This window comes from Bidens hawaiensis, unplaced genomic scaffold, assembly GCF_021521415.1.
Source record: "Bidens hawaiensis isolate Kalapana, Puna unplaced genomic scaffold, B.hawaiensis_p1.1 tig00001511_1, whole genome shotgun sequence".
Classification (NCBI taxonomy): domain Eukaryota; kingdom Viridiplantae; phylum Streptophyta; class Magnoliopsida; order Asterales; family Asteraceae; genus Bidens; species Bidens hawaiensis.
In genome coordinates this window covers 1,839,095-1,857,464 of record NW_027491085.1, presented here as the reverse complement: position 1 = coordinate 1,857,464, position 18,370 = coordinate 1,839,095, and the positions used below count along the sequence as shown (strand labels likewise).

Sequence of the window (18,370 nt, the reverse complement as noted above, 5' to 3'; positions counted from 1 at the left end):
CTAACTTAACAATCACAAGTCCATACCATCAAGGCTACCATAAACCGATATATAATCCTAACCAAAAAGAGGCTCAACACATCTTCATTGCACTGTACAACCTTAATCTATGATTTCTCCTTCTTCCTCCTCGGCCTTTACAACAGAACATGTCGCGTCTTTAGATATCACATCAACATTTGTTTCCTTTACAACAGAACATGTTCTTGCTTCCTTTACAACAGAAGATGTTGTCTCCTGGGATGCCACATCAACCTTTGTTTCTCTCACGATTACAGGCGGGAATCTCAAAGATTCCTCGGTGAAAAACGAGTTAGCTGTCATGAACCTTAAAACCTGCAAAAGATGAGTTTTGTCTCTCTTAATATCGGGTGTCAAAAGCTTCTCTAAAAGTGACGGTTCACGCTTCTTTGGCTTGGTTTCATGATTCCCCTTGAAGGAATGTTGGTCGCTTGACCTTGACTTTTTGGCGAACCGGTCAACATCTTGAAAATGTGCTCCTCTTTTGTTATGAAACCTCCCCCTTTTGTGGTGGTGTTGTCTTTCGTGTTTTCTATCTCTAGGGTTTTGTTTCTTGGGACTAGATTCCGACAGAAAATTATAAGACCCAGAAATGTCGGCAACTTCGCATCCCAACTCGGCTTGTTTTGCTAATATTTCCTTTAATTGCTGCAAAATAAAACAATATGTGCATCGGTTTTATTGAATTCATCTAGTATGGATCTCAGGATGTTCGTTGGTTCGGGTTTCCATTTAATCGGTTTTTTATTTTATTTTTTGGTCAAACCAAAAACAAATTTAATTTGACTTTCGGCTTTATGTTGGTTTTTAACAGAATATTAAGCACTCCTTTCATGGATTTGCTATGTAAAAGTGGCAAGATGAGCTAGTTGGGTAACGGGTCAAACAAGCTCATGTTGAAATGAGTCGGGTCAGGTCAACTTTTAAAAAGAAACAAAAAAGTTTCTACAAATAGAGAATATGTTAACTATGATCAAGAAAACAATTATAATAACAAGGTTTTTGTAATAACAGTTAAGCAGATAATCATAAAACGCGTACCTGACGACGTAACACGGCCTCTTGGTTGGTGACATCAGATAATGTATGTTCTTTCTTAAGCTTCTGCATGATAAAAAGTGAAATGTCAAACAGACAAACAACATAGATCCAATCAAACATTCAAAATCTAACCTCAGATACGGTTCCACTTGTCGGGTAGTTCTTCTTACGAGCCTCACGCCACTCCTTTATTTCATGCTCTGTGTAATTCAGAGAGGGTACTCTTCAATACAATAAATCAAAAGTTAACATTTATGGTAAAAATATTATTAAAGAAACTGGTCAGGAAAGAAATTACTTCTTTTCAAAATCGGTGACATTTCGGGAAACCGCGTCGACTTCCAAATTGCTGCCACCATCTGCTATTCATCAATCATAAAAAATAAATGCTAGTGAAATATTTTACTTATCATTTAAATCACTCATGCAATTTATGTAGATCAACTGTAGCATGCATAATATAAACACCTCACCTTTACTCATATTTCCTTTGTAGTTTCCAAACTTCTGTTTCACATATTTATTGAACTTAAATCTGCACACACTCAAGCACTATGTCAATTAGCAAATAAACTAATTTTTTAAAAAACATGAAAAATTAATATTATAAATCTTATTACATATAACATACCCCTTGTGTGACTGATCATATGTTTTATGTCCCGTGAAGTTCTTCTGTTGAGATTCATTCCACCCGCCGTTAGCATTAGTAGGCCCGTTTTTATTATTATCCTGTCATAAGTTTTATAAATATTAAAGCTAAGGTATTGCTATACAAGTTATAATTTCCATAAAATTTTGTATATACCAACAAACAGTAAACATAAAACATACCTCAACATGTGTGTTATTTGTTTGACCCGTATTGACCATCATTGACGAACTAAATCCTGGTGGACCTTGACTATCATTTTGCATAGGCGTGTTCACATTAGCCATACCAAACATCTGATTTGTAAAAAAGTTCTGATTTTGTGGGCCCATGCCTTGAGAAATCTGGTTCTGGATCATGGGAATACTCTGTGGTTGCTGTGTTTGAACTGATCCTTTAGCACCGGGTAGAAACGACCCCATTTGCATCTGTGGGCACACGCCTTGAGGATTCTGGTTCTGGATCATGGGAATATTCTGTGGTTGCTGTGTTTGAACTGACCCGTTAGCACCGGGTAGAAACGGCCCCCCTTGCATCTGTGGGCCCATATTCTGCGGCCCATGAGCACCATTTTGCATAGGCCCATTACCATTAGGCATTCCAAACTGCTGATTCATAACAAACCCAGGGTTTTGAGGGTTCATAACATTCATCATCGGGTTCGGAAACACAGTAAAGCTACCGGGAAAACATTGGGTGTAATTAGCATTTTGTAACTGAAGAAGCTGACTGATGTTTTGGATTGTGTTCTGCACAAGGGCCTGCTGCTGACCTTGCAAACCGACATTTGGACGATATGCAATAAAATTCTGACCCGGTTGTTGCTGAGAAGGGTTAAATTGGTTTACAGGAAACGGAATAAAATTCTGTTGCGGATTGAACCCGCCGACACAATTCGGGAATTGATTCGGGAAATTCATGAAACCAGGTGCAGCTACAATGGGCATATTGTTGGGGAATACCGGGCCCACATTACCATTAATCATTTGCTGATTCATGACCGGGTTAACCTGTTCATCATAATACATCAAATTAGCTCGATAAAAACATTTAAAAAGAATAAAAGTGAAAAGGGAAACGCGCACCTGTTGAACCGCAGAAGCCGATGGTGGATTTTGATTGGAGTTTTGATGAGGATTCATAATCAACTATATTGTGGTGACAGTTTCTAAAATATCTATATTATTCTTCTTCAACAGGTCATTCGGGGATGAAAACGGGTGTCACGGGTCTGTTAAGAAAACAGCAAACGGGTCAAAAGTAGTGGGACTTGATGCTAAAAACCTTCTGAGAAGTCAAGTTTGTTTTCGAATTACAAATCATAAACTATAATTTATGTTTTCTAATATGCCTAAAATAAAAGTTAACAGACACCACCCAACCCAATTTATGAGGTTAATTTCCGAACTTGAAGCTTCAAACATGCAGAAAATGACAACATTTGAACTTGTATACTCTCTATATATATATATATGCTTAAAAGTAAAGGGTAATATTAAAGTTACTGGATGCATAGTTTGGCATGTTGCATGATCATCTTAAAGCTAAGGCAACTATAAAAATCAGAATATTAAATAATTACCAGCACCGGCAGATATTAGAACAATTAGTTTTGACCTTATCGGTCAAAACCCCTTAGAAATAGGAACGAATATTCCTTCAATCGTATAACAAGATTCCACCGTTGACACACAACAAGAAGTAAAGAAGAAGTGGTGGTGGCCGTGTTGCTGAGAAAGGCGGTGAAACGGTAAAGAGAAGCCGACAGGTGGCAGTGAAGCAGGGGCGTACGGTAGTAGTAGCAGTAGTAGGTCTTCTGCTGCTGCTGCTGAGTCCTTGCTTTTGGTTCATGTTGGGCTTTTTTTTCAAGAATATACACATGTTTGGTTGTTGGGCTCTCATGGGCTTGGACAAGGGTTTAGAGAGGGTTTTAGTTTATGTTTATAATTTATAAACCATAAAAAATTGTTTCTTAGTAAGGTAAATGATGTTACAAACAGGTAACAAGGATTCAATAATGGTCTAGTTGTATGGTGTTTATCTTTTGAAAATGAAGGTGGTAGGTTGAAAATGCAAGATATGAAAATTTTTAGATGGAAATAAATTTGTTGTTCAAAAACTAAAGCAAGGATTCGATGGTAACAAAATCCAATACTTTTACGGATTCAACAATTGTCCCATATATATTTCCATAAAAGTTTATTTAAATGCTATGTAAAGAAACATTTAAACGGTTATTATTACATCAAATGAGCAACAACTTCTAGTATTGACCGTTAGTCAACGGTTATAATCCACATAAGGAAACTTGTACCTTTGCCATATGCAATTTGGAATACTCTATGGTCGCAAACCACACACTATCAGTCGTTATATTTGAGATAGTGTTGGAAGTGAACTTGTCGGAGCCTATGTGTTGGAATGATACGAGGTTAACAATGTTGAAACATAACATGTCCTGAGCACAATCTCGAATGAAAAGTGTAGCTAATAAACACCAGTGTGGTCTTCAATTTCAAATACACTATTGGGTATGAACCTCAGTTTAACTACACCACCATCATAAACTAGGACATCGGTATTATTTTGGTTGTTTCAATGTACTTGCCGAAATTGTTTTGGTTACATATACACTTACCAACAATAGCCAAAATTCACCAAAAATTTATATATCCATGTTACGTAATTGTATTGGTACACCGAATTACTCCTGTAAACTAAATAGACACTACTATACTAATACATTGTAACTGTCTACAACCTCAAAATGTATTAGATACATCAACGTAGAAGTGTACAAAACCAGTTTTAAACACAAACCGAACCGATTTGGTCAACAACTGGTTGTAACCAGTTTTACTCAAACAGGTTCGGGTTATAAAACCGGTTTAGAAGCAAGATAGGCCAGCCTGGTCGAGGCCGGTTCGGTCCATTAGAAGCGATATTAACTAGTTTTTCCATAAACCGGTTTAGTTGTTCAAAAGGGGAATCGATACAAAACCAGCGGTTTGGGTCGGTTCATAAACCGGTTTAGGTGAAACCGGTTTTCTTATCAAACAGGTCGTTTGCCATGAATCGGTCCCAAACCGGTTTTTTGGTACATCTCTACATCAACCGAAAGGGATATTGACATGGTCCGGCCCAATACTAATAGAGTTTTAGAAAAAGCACCCGTGACCCGACCCATTCACCCACCACGTCAGCAAATAGGAATTAGCACGATGAGTGCATGAATAAACAAGGAGTGTGAGTTAGTTATTAATATTGTTGAATTGCTACTCTTCTCTCTCACTCCACATTTTGCCTCTCAATTCCAAAATGCAATCGTTCAAGTGAGTCTTCTAATCTCCTAAATCGATGTACAAATGATTAAATCTGGTATTAACACGTTAATGCATCGTAACTGTTCTACTTCGTTTTGTTTTGTGTTGCAGATCCGAAGAACACTTGCAGCTCGTCGAACGTGATGATATCGACGAAGATGAAGATCTGTTCGAAGCAATTGATAAGCGTAACTACACACCTACATATTATCTCAATTTCTCTTCGTTTTACGAGATTTAACGCTATTATTCTAACCGTAATTCATATTCTTACTGCTCGTTACCTGAACCAATGCGTTAACCTAATTACGACGTTAATTGCGCTATTAGGAAATCGAAATCGTTGTAAACATGTTATAATTTACGAATCGAGCTTGTAGTACTTCAATTTGACTAGAATTACTGACCTAGATGATTTGATTCATTGATGATGATTAGGATCTGGATTAGGCCGTTGAATGTGGATTAGCATTCTGTTTATGTATTATTTCTGTTTGATACCTGAAGTGAAGTAACAGATTATCCTAAATTACGATGCTAAATCATTATAAATGCGTTCAAATTTACGGAATCGAGCCTGTAGTACTTCGATTTGCTGGCTCAATTTTACTAGAATCAGTGACGCAGATGATTAGATTCATTGATGATTGATTAGGATCTAGAATCAGGCCGTTGAATGTTTGGTGCGTAGTGTGAATTAGTGTTCTGTTTATGTATTATTGCTATTTGATACCTGAAGTAACGCGTTATCCTAATTACGATGTTAATTGCTCTATTGAAATCGTTATAGTTATGTTCAAGTTTACGGAGTTGAGCTTGCAGGACTTCAGTTTGCTTGTCTCGGTTTTACTAAAATCGGTGACGTAGATGATTTGATTAATTTATGATTAGGATCTAGAATTGGGACGTTGAATGTTCGGTGCCTAGTGTGAATTAGTATCTGTTTATGTATTATTGCTCTATATTGAAGTATCGAAATCGTTATAATTATGTTCAAATTTACAGAATCGAGCTTGTAGGACTTCAGTTTGCTCATCTCAGTTTAACTAAAATCGGTGACCTAGATGATTCGATTCATTGATGATTAGGATCTAGAATTAGGCCATCAAATGTTCGGTGGGTAGTGTGAATTAGTATTCTATTTATGGATTACTGCTGTTTGATACCTGAAGTAACGTGTTATCCTAATTATGATGTTAATTGCTCTATTGAAATACCGAAATCGTTCTAATTATGTTTAAATGGAATCGAGCTTGTAGGACTTGAGTTTGGTCATCTTATTTTAATTAAAATCGGTGACCTAGATGATTAGATTCATTGATGATTAGGATCTAGATTTAGGTCGATGAATGTTTGGTGTGGCCAGTGGTGTAAGAATTGGTATTCTGTTTGTGTTAATTCAGTTACTTCTCATGGAATAAATGCTGGAGATGTGAAGAAGCTGCAAGATGCAGGGATTTACACATGTAATGGCCTGATGATGCACACGAAGAAGGTGATTTGATACTTGATGTTTTTGGATTGTTTGGTGACATCTGGCTAAAGTTATTATATAATGCAGAACTTGACTGGCATAAAAGGTTTATCTGAGGCTAAAGTTGAAAAGATTTGTGAAGCTGCTGAGAAAATAGTGGTTAGTACTAGTAGTCTGTTGATTAATTAACAATTAGTATTGTTTATAAAATATTATTCTATAGCATATATGTGTTTTATTTTGCTTTATTTTCTGACTCAGAACTTTGGCTATATTACTGGAAGTGATGCTTTGCTCAGAGTAAGATGCATATTAGTTTAACTACCAGTTGCATATTGCTTCAAATAATTTGTATTAACTTAACTACAAATCTGATTTTAACTGGTTAAACAGAGAAAGGCTGTTGTCCGGAACACTACTGGAAGTCAAGCACTTGATGAACTTCTAGGAGGTTAAAACTTGAATTCTAATGTGTTTTATGTCTTAACTAAGTTGGATTTCTTTAACTGATTGTTTGTGAATTTGGTTAGGTGGCATTGAAACTCTGCAGATTACAGAAGCTTTTGGCGAGTTTAGGTGACAATAAACATGTTATGCTGGATTATATGTTTATATTATAATCTATATTTTATAATCTCATTTTAGTAAACAGGTCTGGAAAGACACAGCTAGCTCACACTCTCTGTGTTACAACACAGGTACCAATTCTTATATTCAAGCTAGTTATGTTGTGATCACAGCGGTTGATGTGACTTCATTGTTAACTAATGTTGGCTTAATCCCTGCTTTATTCATGCAGCTTCCTACTAGCATGAAAGGAGGAAATGGGAAGGTTGCTTACATAGATACAGAAGTGAAGAAACACTAATGGACCCCGGCAGATTACGGATAATCTGGGGGTTAAATAGATGTTTCCCACGAGGGGTTAGACCCGGCAAAGATGGTTCTTCTGATAACCTGCAAAACAGACACCGTGAGCTCGTCACTGAGAAGGGGGGGGTACCTCCTTGTGACCACCCTCCGGCGTGAGAATCAGACTAGATTGCTCTTGAATATAAGTGTATATTAAGAGATTGCTAGAGCAGATATCAGGTATAAGATGTAAGATACAAGATAAGATGAGATGACCATACCATTTGGGTATTTATAGCCGAAGGTAGGTTTCCAAGAGGGTATAGCCGGCTGAATAGTATTTCTGTTCTACCAACTGTGGCCTACGCACGTGCCATGCTGGTAGTTGGTGGGTAGGCAGCAGCTGACAGTGACCAGGCCTGCTGTGTACTATTCCTTTTCCACCAACTGCAGGCTATGCACGTGGTATGACAGGAGTTGGTGAGTAGGCAGCGGCTAATAGTGACATACAGTACAAGAGCATGCTGCTCGCCATACTGTTGTCAATGAGCTGTCGTATCTCTGGTCAGATCTTTTGCCCATACCTCGTCAGGTACAGTACAAAAGATCCTCCAGTATCGTACGGACTGGCTCATTTGGGCGGGAGTATTCCCCCTCCCGCCTTTGTGCGGGATTGTTCCCGGCTTTGCTCATTCCTTCAGGTGACTACTGAATTATTTTGAGAGCTAAGTGCCTTGTGCGTGTAGCCTTGCTGCGCGGGTGGCCTTCCCTGATGGCTTGTATCCGCAGCTGCGGGAACAGGCGGAGTACTTCGCCATTGGGAGGCATTTCCTGCGGGAACAGCTTACGTACTGCGCGTAAGGACGTCACGTCTCTGAGCATGGTGGGTCCTGCGGATCCAGTTGGTTTCTGCGCAGACGTCTCTCTTCAAGGTGAGTCCTGCGGGTCCAACTGGGCTCTGCTGGGACCTACCTCTTCAAGTCCCCCAGTCCAATGTTCTTCTCATGAATGTTTAATAAGTGAGGTGAACTTTTGGACTTAAGCAAAGGGTTTTTGAAAAGGGTTTAGTTTTAAGGTTTTCCGCGGAAGTCCTAATGTCACTTGCAGAAATTCCCGACTTTCCTGCTTGATCTTTGGGTATGATGCGGGTAGGTCTGTAACCTCCTCGCAAGTCAGGAGCGTTGAGTCCCACTTGTGTGGATTCTCCATGAGGTTCCGGTAGTTTTGAACATAGTGATCAATTATGTTAAAACCACCAATTCCATCTTGGAGTTTCAAACAATATAGTTCTCGACGTTCCCGCTATGCGGGGATGTTATTCCCGTTTCCGCAAGCATGGCCCAGAAGATCCTTCTTGGTTTCAATTCCCTGCGGAGCGCTAGGTATGTGAAGGGTTTTGCCTTGACACTGTACCCGCACTCGTCTTACGGTTACTTTACTTCCAAGGTATTCCTGGCGTCAATTCCCTGCGGGTGCTAAGTATGTGAAGAGTTTTGCCTTAACACTGTACCCGCACCCGTCTTATAGTTACTTGGTCGCCGAGGTATTCTTGGCTTCAATTCCCTGCAGGTGCTAAGTATGTGAAGGGTTTTGCCTTAACACTGTACTCGCACCTGTCTTATAGTTACTTGGTTGCCAAGGTAAGGGGTATTTTCCCGCTTACTTTTGAATCTTTTTGAAATTTTGAAATTTGAAGAGTTGGTGAAAGGATAAGAACAGTCCAAACTGTTGAAACGTCGTCCGACGGTTTCTTCTGACAGTGTCAGGACGTGCAGGAAGTTATGGCGACGTGACAGTATATGGTCATTCCAGGCGCTTTTTCAGGCGCGTGGGCGCGATTTTTCGGGCGCGTGGCCGCGAAATTAATGGCACGCGTCCTTTCAACAGCTGTTGCCAGCTTGCTCATTGCCACGTGTCATAGTTTCATTGCACCTGCGATTTCTCTCTCTTCCGCATTAAATTCATCGCATTAATTGCGATGAGTATATAAAGGGGGAGAGGGTCTTTTGTAATTCACACACTCTTCTCTTCTTGTAAACGATTTCGGCGAATACTTTCTGCCAAGCATTCTCCTGAAATCACTCTTCTTTACCTCCAAACCATGTCTTCTACTCACGATTTTGAAGCTGCTGCCGAAGAATCTGACGTGCACGTCGAGATCCCGACGTCTACGTCTGATAAAGACGATAAGAGCACTGCTGGCGAATGCCAGTGTGCTCTTCCGGCCGACCTCTATCGGTACGTCGTCCGGAAGTTCATGCTCGAGTCGTTCGAGGCTGAGTTTCCGGAGCCACACCAGACGGTGTACGATGCCCCCAAGGGCAAGATAGGGGTGTACGCTGCATTCTTCGTTTATGGGAATCTCAGGTTCCCATTGACGAAGTTTGTATACCGTGTCTTGGAGAGGCACGGCGTGCATCTGACGGAGGTACACCCGATGGCGATCGCCAAGATCCGCCACTTTGAGTGGGTGTGCCTCATTCTGGGCGTGGAGCCCCACGTAGATCGGTTGATGACCTTCTACTCCTGGAGGTGCATCCAGGGGTGGTACACCTTGGTCAATCGGATCAAGGGGTTGAAGATCTGCGCTACCGAGCGCAGTCTTCGGTCGTGGAAGCATGAGTTTTTTTATATCTCCGCTCGCGTCGTCCCCCTTGCGATGACCTTTAAGAATGGACGAGCACTCCCCGCCCTTCACGCCCTCAACTACCAGGAGGCGGAGTGGTTCGCCAAGATCTCCTGGGTCCAGACTCCGTTATACCACTTTGCGGAGTCTGGGATGGTGATGCTTGGGATGAGCCGGGTGTGGAAGGAGGCGTCGCAGGTTCCCATCGTCCTCGAATACGGTTTGAACTCTGTCCCTTACGGTATGCTCTGTCTTCTTTGTTGATATAGGTTTTTCTTCTAACTGTTTATTTTTTTTTTATTTCAGAGGGAAATGACTTGCAGTCGCTCCTGCATCCGTGGGAGGCTGATGGTCCCGCTCGGATGGGTATTCGTGCTCTAGATGAGAATGAGTTGCCCATCCTTGAACAGACGGCGGATCGGTTCGTGGAGGTCTACCCGCCAGGTCACGAGATCCTGAGCGCCAGGCGGCCAGGTAAGGAGTTATTCAATCCTCGACCTCTCAATGCTGAAACCTCTGCTGGAATTCCTCTAATCTTGTGTTCTGATGAGGAATCCGCAGATGGTCCTCCGTTGGTGCGGAAAAAGAAGGCTGCCGGCGGGAAGGGGAAGGCGAAGGTTGCCTCCACTGCCGATCCGGTGCATCGGTCTGATTCAGAGACCGAAAGCGAGGAGGTGGCGGGGAACCCTGGTGGTGATAAGACCACTGCTCCGGAGGCTGAGACGACTGTCACCTCCGAGCAGCCTAGGACAACGACGGTGAGCGGCGTGAAGAGGCCGGCTCCATCGGGTTCGTCCCCGCCTGTTCGCACTTTTAGGCTCAAGAAAACCCGTAAGTACAAACTTTACTTTTTAACTTCATATCTTTCCGCCATTATACTTATATCTTCTTTGTGCAGGCGTGGATGCTACCGCATTCCAGGTGGAGCGGGGAGGAGCACCTCCGGACCCATGACGGTAGGCTTGGTCAACCTACCTGAGGCGATGACCCAGGCGGCTGCGCCTGCTTCAGTTGTTGGTTCAGTTGCTCACACCAGTTGAGCCAACTGTTCCATCTGTGATGACATCTCCGCCGGCTGTCAGTGCCATATTTACTGAATCTTTCACTGAGCCGGCGGTGACTATTTCTGCGGGTACTTCCGCAGCGGCGACCACGGTTGTGAGTTCACCTCCGTTGGTTTCTACCGCGGCGGCCTCCATGCCTCCGACGTCGGCAGCTACAGCCGATCCTTCAGGTATGCTTGGGGCTTCTCGCCAACCTCTGCCTCCTTCCCATCTGCCTGACCTCTTGGATGGATTTCCCTTGGGTTCAGGTGATGGGTTTGGCGGCTATCGGCCTGTTGTCGACCCTACAGGTGCGTAGGGTTCTTTTGGCCTTTTTTTTTATATATATATATATCATCTTTTCCTAACTGCTTTTTGTTTTTTGCAGTGTCGGATTCCAATGAAGTGTATGTTCCACGATGGAACATCCGCCGAGGAACAACCCTTCGCACGCCTGTGGAGTGCGTGGAGTGGGCTCGTCACGCAGCTCCCAGTGGTGCGTTGGGGGAAGCAATGGCTAGCTACCAGGAGGGTAGGCTAACCAATGAGCTTCGGATTATCCTGGCCCGGATGCAGCCGCGCGTCGAGCTGCTTTGTCGTGAAAACGACAAGTTAAAAGCAGCTCGTATCCAAGAAGTAGCTCAGGCGCGGGCTGTCCGGGAGGAGAATAGGAGGCTCTCCGCCGTTGCTGCGGAGAAGGAGAAGGCCTTCAAGGCCCTTGAAGTTGAAGTTCAGGCCCGTCTCGAGGCCCATTCCAAGGCTGCCCAAGCTGTTAACGAATAGCTTCGGCTGGCTAAGGAAACTGCACAGAACGCAACTGAGAGGGCCACCAAGGCTGAAGCTGTTGCTGAGCCTCTACGCCTCGAGAATGAGGAACTTAAAGCCAAACTAGAGGCGCCCAACAGGCTCATGATGCCTTGGCGATGGAAGACGCCAAGAAGCTCCAAGAGATCTTGGACCAGAGGGGGGTGCTTGACCACACTGAGCGGAAGCTAAAGGGCGTTGAAGAGGCTGCGGCTAAAGAAGTGTTGCTTGCCAACCTCAACAAAAGTGAAGCCGAACGCGCCCGTAACCAAGCTCAAGCTGCCCTCCAGGAAGCTCTGGTTACCAAGGAATGGCTCCTTCGAGAAGCGTTGTCTCAGGTATGCGTGATTTCATATCTTTACACTTTTCTTTGTACATAGAAAATGTTCTGACACTTGTATTTTTTTCTTGTAGGTTGTGCATCAAGTCTTCACGGACACATCATACGACGATGCCATGAGCGCAGCCCTCAACGCTTCTCATGAGGATGTGGAAAAGGCCGGCTTCCTGCTTGGTCTAGGGTTCGTTGAGAAAGGCATCCCGCCTTCCAACTTCCCTTTGTATGATGTGGATACTGAAGCTGTTTATGACCAAGCAGTGAACCAGTATGCCGCCTTCCCGCATCCGGTGGTGGAGAAGGTAAACGAAGTTGCTGCTGCTGATGATGGGCTAGCTATCCTTAAAGCTTTCCTTGAACCGCCACGCTCTACTGATGGTGCTGGTCCAAGTGGAAGTGGTCCTGAAGCTTGATCCTGAAGATCCCTTTCCACAATTAGAGTAGATTTTTATTTTTGTATAGCTTCTTTTGTATGCGGGTATGTGCCCAGCAATCTTTGTAATATTTGAATTTCGATGGAATAAAGATTATTTGCCAATCCCTTGCATTGTTTATTTCACGCATATTCTGATTTAACTTAGCAATTTCTTTAGTACTTAGATAAGTTAACTTTTCAACGTGGTAGATAATAAGTTAAAGTTTTGCGTCCTCTTTCATGATTGTGCGGATAGGACCGTCACTTGCACTTAGTAGGATGGCTAAACTTTACCTATATCTGACCTGCGTGGAAGTTTTCCTCATCTTTTCCTTTGAAATTTTCTAAGTGTTTAGAATAAGTTAACCTTTGAACGTGGTAGATAATAGGTTGAAGTTTTGCTTCCTCGTTCGTGATTGTGCGGGGTAAGACCGTCACTTGCACTTAATAGGATGGCTAAACTTTGCCTACATCTGACCTGCGTGGAGGTTTTCCTCATCCTTCTGTTAGAAATTTTCTAAGTATTTTGAATAAGTTAACCGTTCGACGCGCGGTTGTCAATAGGTTAGTTCGGTTTCCTCTATCATGATTTGTGCGGTTAGGACCGACACTTTCATTTAGTGGGATGATCAAAGTTTACCTATGACTGACCTGCGCGAAGGTTTGCCGTTTTTTAGGTTTATGCGGGTTTTGCCGCCTTCCCCACGCAACGACTTTCCACGTAATTATGCGGTGAATACCGGCATATCAGTGTTGAATAAATTAACCGTTCGACGCGCGGTTGTCAATAGGTTAGTTCGGTTTCCTCTATCATGATTCGTGCGGATAGACCGGCACTTTCATTTAGTGGGATGACTGAACTTTACCTTTAACTGACCTGCGTGAAGGTTTGCCTTTTTTGGGTTTATGCGGGTTTTGCCGCCTTCCCCACGCAACGACTTTCTTTCACACTTATGTATGCGGTGAAGACCGGCATATCCGTGTGGAAAGTTCATAAGTATAAATGTAAAATCATCAGCGTCAATGTTCTAAGGAGAATCATTTCCATTAGAAGTGGCTCTGGGCCTTTTCTTTACAAATTTGGAATTGATCTACATGCAAACTGTGTAATTGAGCTCCCTTCCATGTTGTTGGGATGGGAGTGCCATCGAGCCGATATGCACCTGGTTCGGGATCTCGTTGTTTACGCAGTATGTAGTCTCCAACATTGAAGCTGCAATTTTATTCGTGTTTTCCCCAACTGGGGTTCTACACGCGTCAGCCTGCTCAGCGTTTGTTACGCCACGAGGTGCGCGAGCGTCCCATCTCTGACAAATGCTTCGACGATGTCCTTTACGTCTGTGCATTCTTCAGTGTTGTGGCCTTTTGTCCTGTGAAAGTCACAGTATTTGCTCCGATCAGCATTGTGACGATGTCGGATTATTGGAGCCTTTGGCCATGGGAGCTCCTCAGTGGCGAATATCTCGGTGACGCTTTTGGTGAGTGGCGTCCATCTGGAGTTCTGGTTCGACTGTACGTTATCCCTTCCGCCTAACCGATGTTGCAAGCCGGATGAGGTGTCAAAGTTTACCCTTGACTGCCAAATGCCTAGCTTCCGCTTTTTGTTTAGTCGGGCGGTAAGGACGTTGTCTTCTCTTGTTTTCTGGGTGTAGAGGTTTGTGCTCTGGGGGAGATCTCTACCCAGTTGCTTCTCCGTTTCCGCAAAGCGTTTAGCTGCTGTCATGATGGCATCCCATGTGGATGGCATGCCATCTCTACCCGTTAAGGTGCGGATGAGCTCTGGGTCGTTCGCGCCCTGGATGAAAGCAGCGCGAACAAGATCTTCGCTAATATTACCCAGACTTAGCTTCTTTGAGTTGAAGCGAGTGATGAAGTCTGGCAAAGATTCATCTTCCTCTCGAATGCAATTGAGGATTGTCCATTGCTCCTCGGTATACTTTCTTTGTTGGCTGAAGTGTTGGCTAAATTTCTGCTGTAAGTCTTCCCAATCGTAGATGTGGTGGACCGGTAGACGATCGAACCACGCTCTAGCTGCCCCAACAAGCGTCATTTGGAACATGTAACACCACGTAGGTTCCGTCCAACTGCTGACGGTTGCCCCCGCTATGAACCTGTTCAAATGATCGTCTGGATCAGATATACCATCGTAAGTGCCGATGTTGGACATCTGTTTGGCACTTTTCGGGACGATTGCTTCCGCAATGTCCCTTGCAAATTTGGACGTCCCGCCTTTGCAGCAGTTGGTGTAAATGTTTTGGAGAAGTCACGTGGGTTTCCACCCCCTTTTTTTGGTTTGAAGGTTTCTCCAAAACGCCTTCTCGGTTGGGGGTCCGTTTCCTTACGCTTCCCTTTCGTCCTATGACGAGGGTTTGCGTCACTATCGGATTCCTCCGAATCATTGTCCAAGTACTCTCCGAATTCCTCAGGCTGTTGGAGTGAACGTAAGCGTTCATCCAACTCAGCTTGGAATTCTTTTTGACGTGCTTCCGCCCACGCTTTAACTTCATCGAGTGTTTGGCGGGGGAGCCTCGTTCGTTGTCTCTCTAACTGGGTATCGGTGAATCCCAGTGGGCGATTATTTACTGCACTTGCCCCAGCTTGGGTAACTGGGGTAGTGTTCGTAAAATTTACTGCACTTGCCCCGGCTTGGGTAACCGGGGTAGTGTTCGTAAAAACTGTGTAGTCGCCGGTATTCCCCCCAGTAGCTGGGGTTGTGGTTACCGGAGTTTCTTTAACCATCTTTCCAGAAGTTTGAAAAAACTGAAAAGAAATGAAGTTCTAGCTTTTATGCACGGATGGCGCCAATGAAGAAACACTAATGGACCCCGGGCAGATTACGGATAATCTGGGGGTTAAATAGATGTTTCCCACGAGGGGTTAGACCCGGCAAAGATGGTTCTTCTGATAACCTGCAAAACAGACACCGTGAGCTCGTCACTGAGAAGGGGGGGTACCTCCTTGTGACCACCCTCCGGCTTGAGAATCAGACTAGATTGCTCTTGAATATAAGTGTATATTAAGAGATTGCTAGAGCAGATATCAGGTATAAGATGTAAGATACAAGATAAGATGAGATGACCATACCATTTGGGGTATTTATAGCCGAAGGTAGGTTTCCAAGAGGGTATAGCCGGCTGAATAGTATTTCTGTTCTACCAACTGTGGCCTACGCACGTGCCATGCTGGTAGTTGGTGGGTAGGCAGCGGCTGACAGTGACCAGGCCTGCTGTGTACTATTCCTTTTCCACCAACTGCAGGCTATGCACGTGGATGACAGGAGTTGGTGAGTAGGCAGCGGCTAATAGTGATATACAGTACAAGAGCATGCTGCTCGCCATACTGTTGTCAATGAGCTGTCGTATCTCTGGTCAGATCTTTTGCCCATACCTCGTCAGGTACAGTACAAAAGATCCTCCAGTATCGTACGGACTGGCTCATTTGGGCGGGAGTATTCCCCCTCCCGCCTTTGTGCGGGATTGTTCCCGGCTTTGCTCATTCCTTCAGGTGACTACTGAATTATTTTGAGAGCTAAGTGCCTTGTGCGTGTAGCCTTGCTGCGCGGGTGGCCTTCCCTGATGGCTTGTATCCGCAGCTGCGGGAACAGGCGGAGTACTTCGCAGCTGCGGGAACAGCTTGCGTACTGCGCGTAAGGACGTCACGTCTCTGAGCATGGTGGGTCCTGCGGATCCAGTTGGTTTCTGCGCAGACGTCTCTCTTCAAGGTGAGTCCTGCGGGTCCAACTGGGCTCTGCTGGGACCTACCTCTTCAAGAAGGAACCTTGTATCCTTAAAAGTTTGTTTTAACCAGTGTTAATTTTCCGTCTGTTGTTTTACCTTAATTAAACATGTTTACAGCCGACCTGATCGTATTGTACCAATTGCTGAAAGGTTTGGCATGGATGCTGGAGCTGTGCTCGATAATGTAATGAATCTTATTCTTTATAATAAATATATTATATTGCATGTTTGTATGTTAACCAATCGCATCATTAGATAATATATGCACGCGCCTACACATACGAGCACCAATACAATCTCCTCCTTGGGTTGGCTACAAAGATGTCTGAAGAACCTTTTAGACTACTGGTGTGTGTTTAAATTTAATCACATTATTTTATGATTTATTAATTTAATCAAATTATTTGTATATTTCCCAGATTGTTGATTCTGTCATTGCTTTGTTCCGTGTGGACTTCACTGGACGAGGAGAACTTGCTGATCGGCAGGTATTTATGATTTTCTAATATTGTTATATTCATGTTCAAAAGTGACATCATTCATACATCATCATTTACAGCAAAAGCTGGCTCAAATGCTCTCTCGTTTGACCAAGATTGCTGAAGAATTCAATGTAGCAATGTATATGACAAATCAAGGTTCTACTTAATTCACTAATAAACATGGAAACTGAAAACATTATAACATTTAAGTATGTAATTATAAAGATCTTAAATGGTGAATTTGTTAAATGTTTGTTGCAGTGATAGCCGATCCAGGTGGCGGGGTGTACATATCAGATCCAAAGAAACCAGCAGGCGGTCATGTTCTTGCTCATGCAGCCACTGTGAGATTAATGTTTAGAAAGGGTAAAGGCGAACAGCGTGTCTGCAAGGTTTTTGATTCACCAAATCTACCAGAATCTGAAGCTATATCCTTACAATTATGTTACTAATTTTTAATTTTTGTGATCTATTTTACAATCTTATTCTTTCTTTAAAAGATGGTTAAATAAATGTGGGGAAAAAGCGTTTGTGTTCTTGACAAAAAACACATATTTCAGATAACACCAGGAGGAATTGCAGATGCAAAAGACTGAAGTTGCTGCATTGGTACATGCTTAGTCCTAACATGTTTATGTTTATGTTTTATATTTCACTAGGCTATATACCCGTGTGTTACACGGGTTGAGAAAATAAAACAACAAAGATTATTCACATATTAAGCTTTCTATAAACTAAAACAAAAAAAATAATATAGATTCTCAAATGAGTTTATCTAGTGCTTTTCATGATACAACATACAATACCACATACCAAATCTTGTAGATTGACTAACAAATGTCAAAACAATTTATAACTAATCTGCAGTCAATTAATTTAATTTATCAAACACCCTGCGTGAATCACATATACCTACTGTTGTAAATTAGATATCAAAAACATTCAAATAACAATAATCTAAATCTCAAAATGGTTCAAAATTCAATTCATAAGCAATTTGGATGACTAAACCTAAAAGTACACATTTGGTGATTTTTAACATGTTCCCCGTTTATCTAACAATGATCTAAATCAAATTAAATGTGGCTGCAAATTTCTAACACATTCTACAAATCTATTAACTCAGGTCTTGATCCAAGATTTGACCACCTCCATATAACCACTTCAGCTTCAAAAGGACTCATTATTTGAATTATTGACTTTCTTCCATCATTGTTGACCAAGTCTTCAACATCCATTGGTACATGCTTAGTCCTAACATGTTTATGTTTATGTTTTATATTTCATTTCCAGTTGCCTACACATTACTGTCTTAGTTGTGAAGGTTTGTTTTCTCATGATAAAACGTGTTGATATCTTACCGGTTTATATACAAGTTGGTCAATTTAGGTTATGATTATTTCTAACGTGACGAGATAACACCAGTGAAAATGAGTTGAGCAGGTTACAAGTCATTTATAATTGCTAAAACAGTATAGTGTTATAAATTTATAATCATATTTAACTCTCACTTACAGTTGGCTGAGTTCAGCCTGAGTTGACTCGACACCTTTAAATTTAAAT

The 18,370-nt window shown here is 42.6% G+C and overlaps 2 protein-coding genes and 2 long non-coding RNA genes across 4 annotated transcripts; 2 read left to right on the top strand and 2 right to left on the bottom strand.

Annotated features, from left to right (window-relative positions):
* Nucleotides 1–212: 212 nt before the first annotated feature.
* On the bottom strand, nt 213–1,317 carry LOC143580901 (uncharacterized). The gene is made up of 3 exons (XR_013143740.1): nt 1,195–1,317; nt 1,063–1,125; nt 213–669 (listed from the first exon to the last, which is right to left on the bottom strand). It is a non-coding gene; the product is annotated as an uncharacterized LOC143580901 (long non-coding RNA).
* Nucleotides 1,318–1,356: 39 nt separating this feature from the next.
* Nucleotides 1,357–3,505, bottom strand: LOC143581697 (uncharacterized). Its single transcript, XM_077064420.1, has 6 exons — nt 3,297–3,505; nt 2,800–2,945; nt 1,897–2,724; nt 1,694–1,794; nt 1,536–1,597; nt 1,357–1,421 (listed from the first exon to the last, which is right to left on the bottom strand). Exons 2-6 carry the CDS (start codon nt 2,854–2,856, stop codon nt 1,357–1,359), a joined length of 1,113 nt encoding a protein of 370 aa, XP_076920535.1. The 5' UTR covers nt 2,857–2,945; nt 3,297–3,505.
* A 1,514-nt stretch (nt 3,506–5,019) lies between these two features.
* On the top strand, nt 5,020–6,967 carry LOC143581685 (meiotic recombination protein DMC1 homolog). Its single transcript, XM_077064416.1, has 6 exons — nt 5,020–5,046; nt 5,149–5,225; nt 6,441–6,532; nt 6,599–6,670; nt 6,773–6,811; nt 6,905–6,967. Exons 1-6 carry the CDS (start codon nt 5,033–5,035, stop codon nt 6,965–6,967), a joined length of 357 nt encoding a protein of 118 aa, XP_076920531.1. The 5' UTR covers nt 5,020–5,032.
* Nucleotides 6,968–7,048: 81 nt separating this feature from the next.
* LOC143580893 (uncharacterized) lies at nt 7,049–7,333 on the top strand. The gene is made up of 3 exons (XR_013143737.1): nt 7,049–7,087; nt 7,164–7,209; nt 7,311–7,333. It is a non-coding gene; the product is annotated as an uncharacterized LOC143580893 (long non-coding RNA).
* The last annotated feature ends 11,037 nt before the right edge of the window (nt 7,334–18,370 follow it).

Bases quoted from the DNA above. Each gene is read 5' to 3' on its own strand.
- LOC143581697 (XM_077064420.1), bottom strand. From the start codon at position 2,856: ATGAATCCTCATCAAAACTCCAATCAAAATCCACCATCGGCTTCTGCG. The intron at 2,725-2,799 runs GTGCGCGTTTCC...TATGATGAACAG, and splicing joins CGGCTTCTGCGGTTCAACAG to GTTAACCCGGTCATGAATCA. The intron at 1,598-1,693 runs GTATGTTATATG...GAGTGTGTGCAG, and splicing joins TATGATCAGTCACACAAGGG to ATTTAAGTTCAATAAATATG.
- LOC143581685 (XM_077064416.1), top strand. The intron at 5,226-6,440 runs GTAACTACACAC...GTGTTAATTCAG, and splicing joins GTTCGAAGCAATTGATAAGC to TTACTTCTCATGGAATAAAT. The intron at 6,533-6,598 runs GTGATTTGATAC...TATATAATGCAG, and splicing joins TGATGATGCACACGAAGAAG to AACTTGACTGGCATAAAAGG.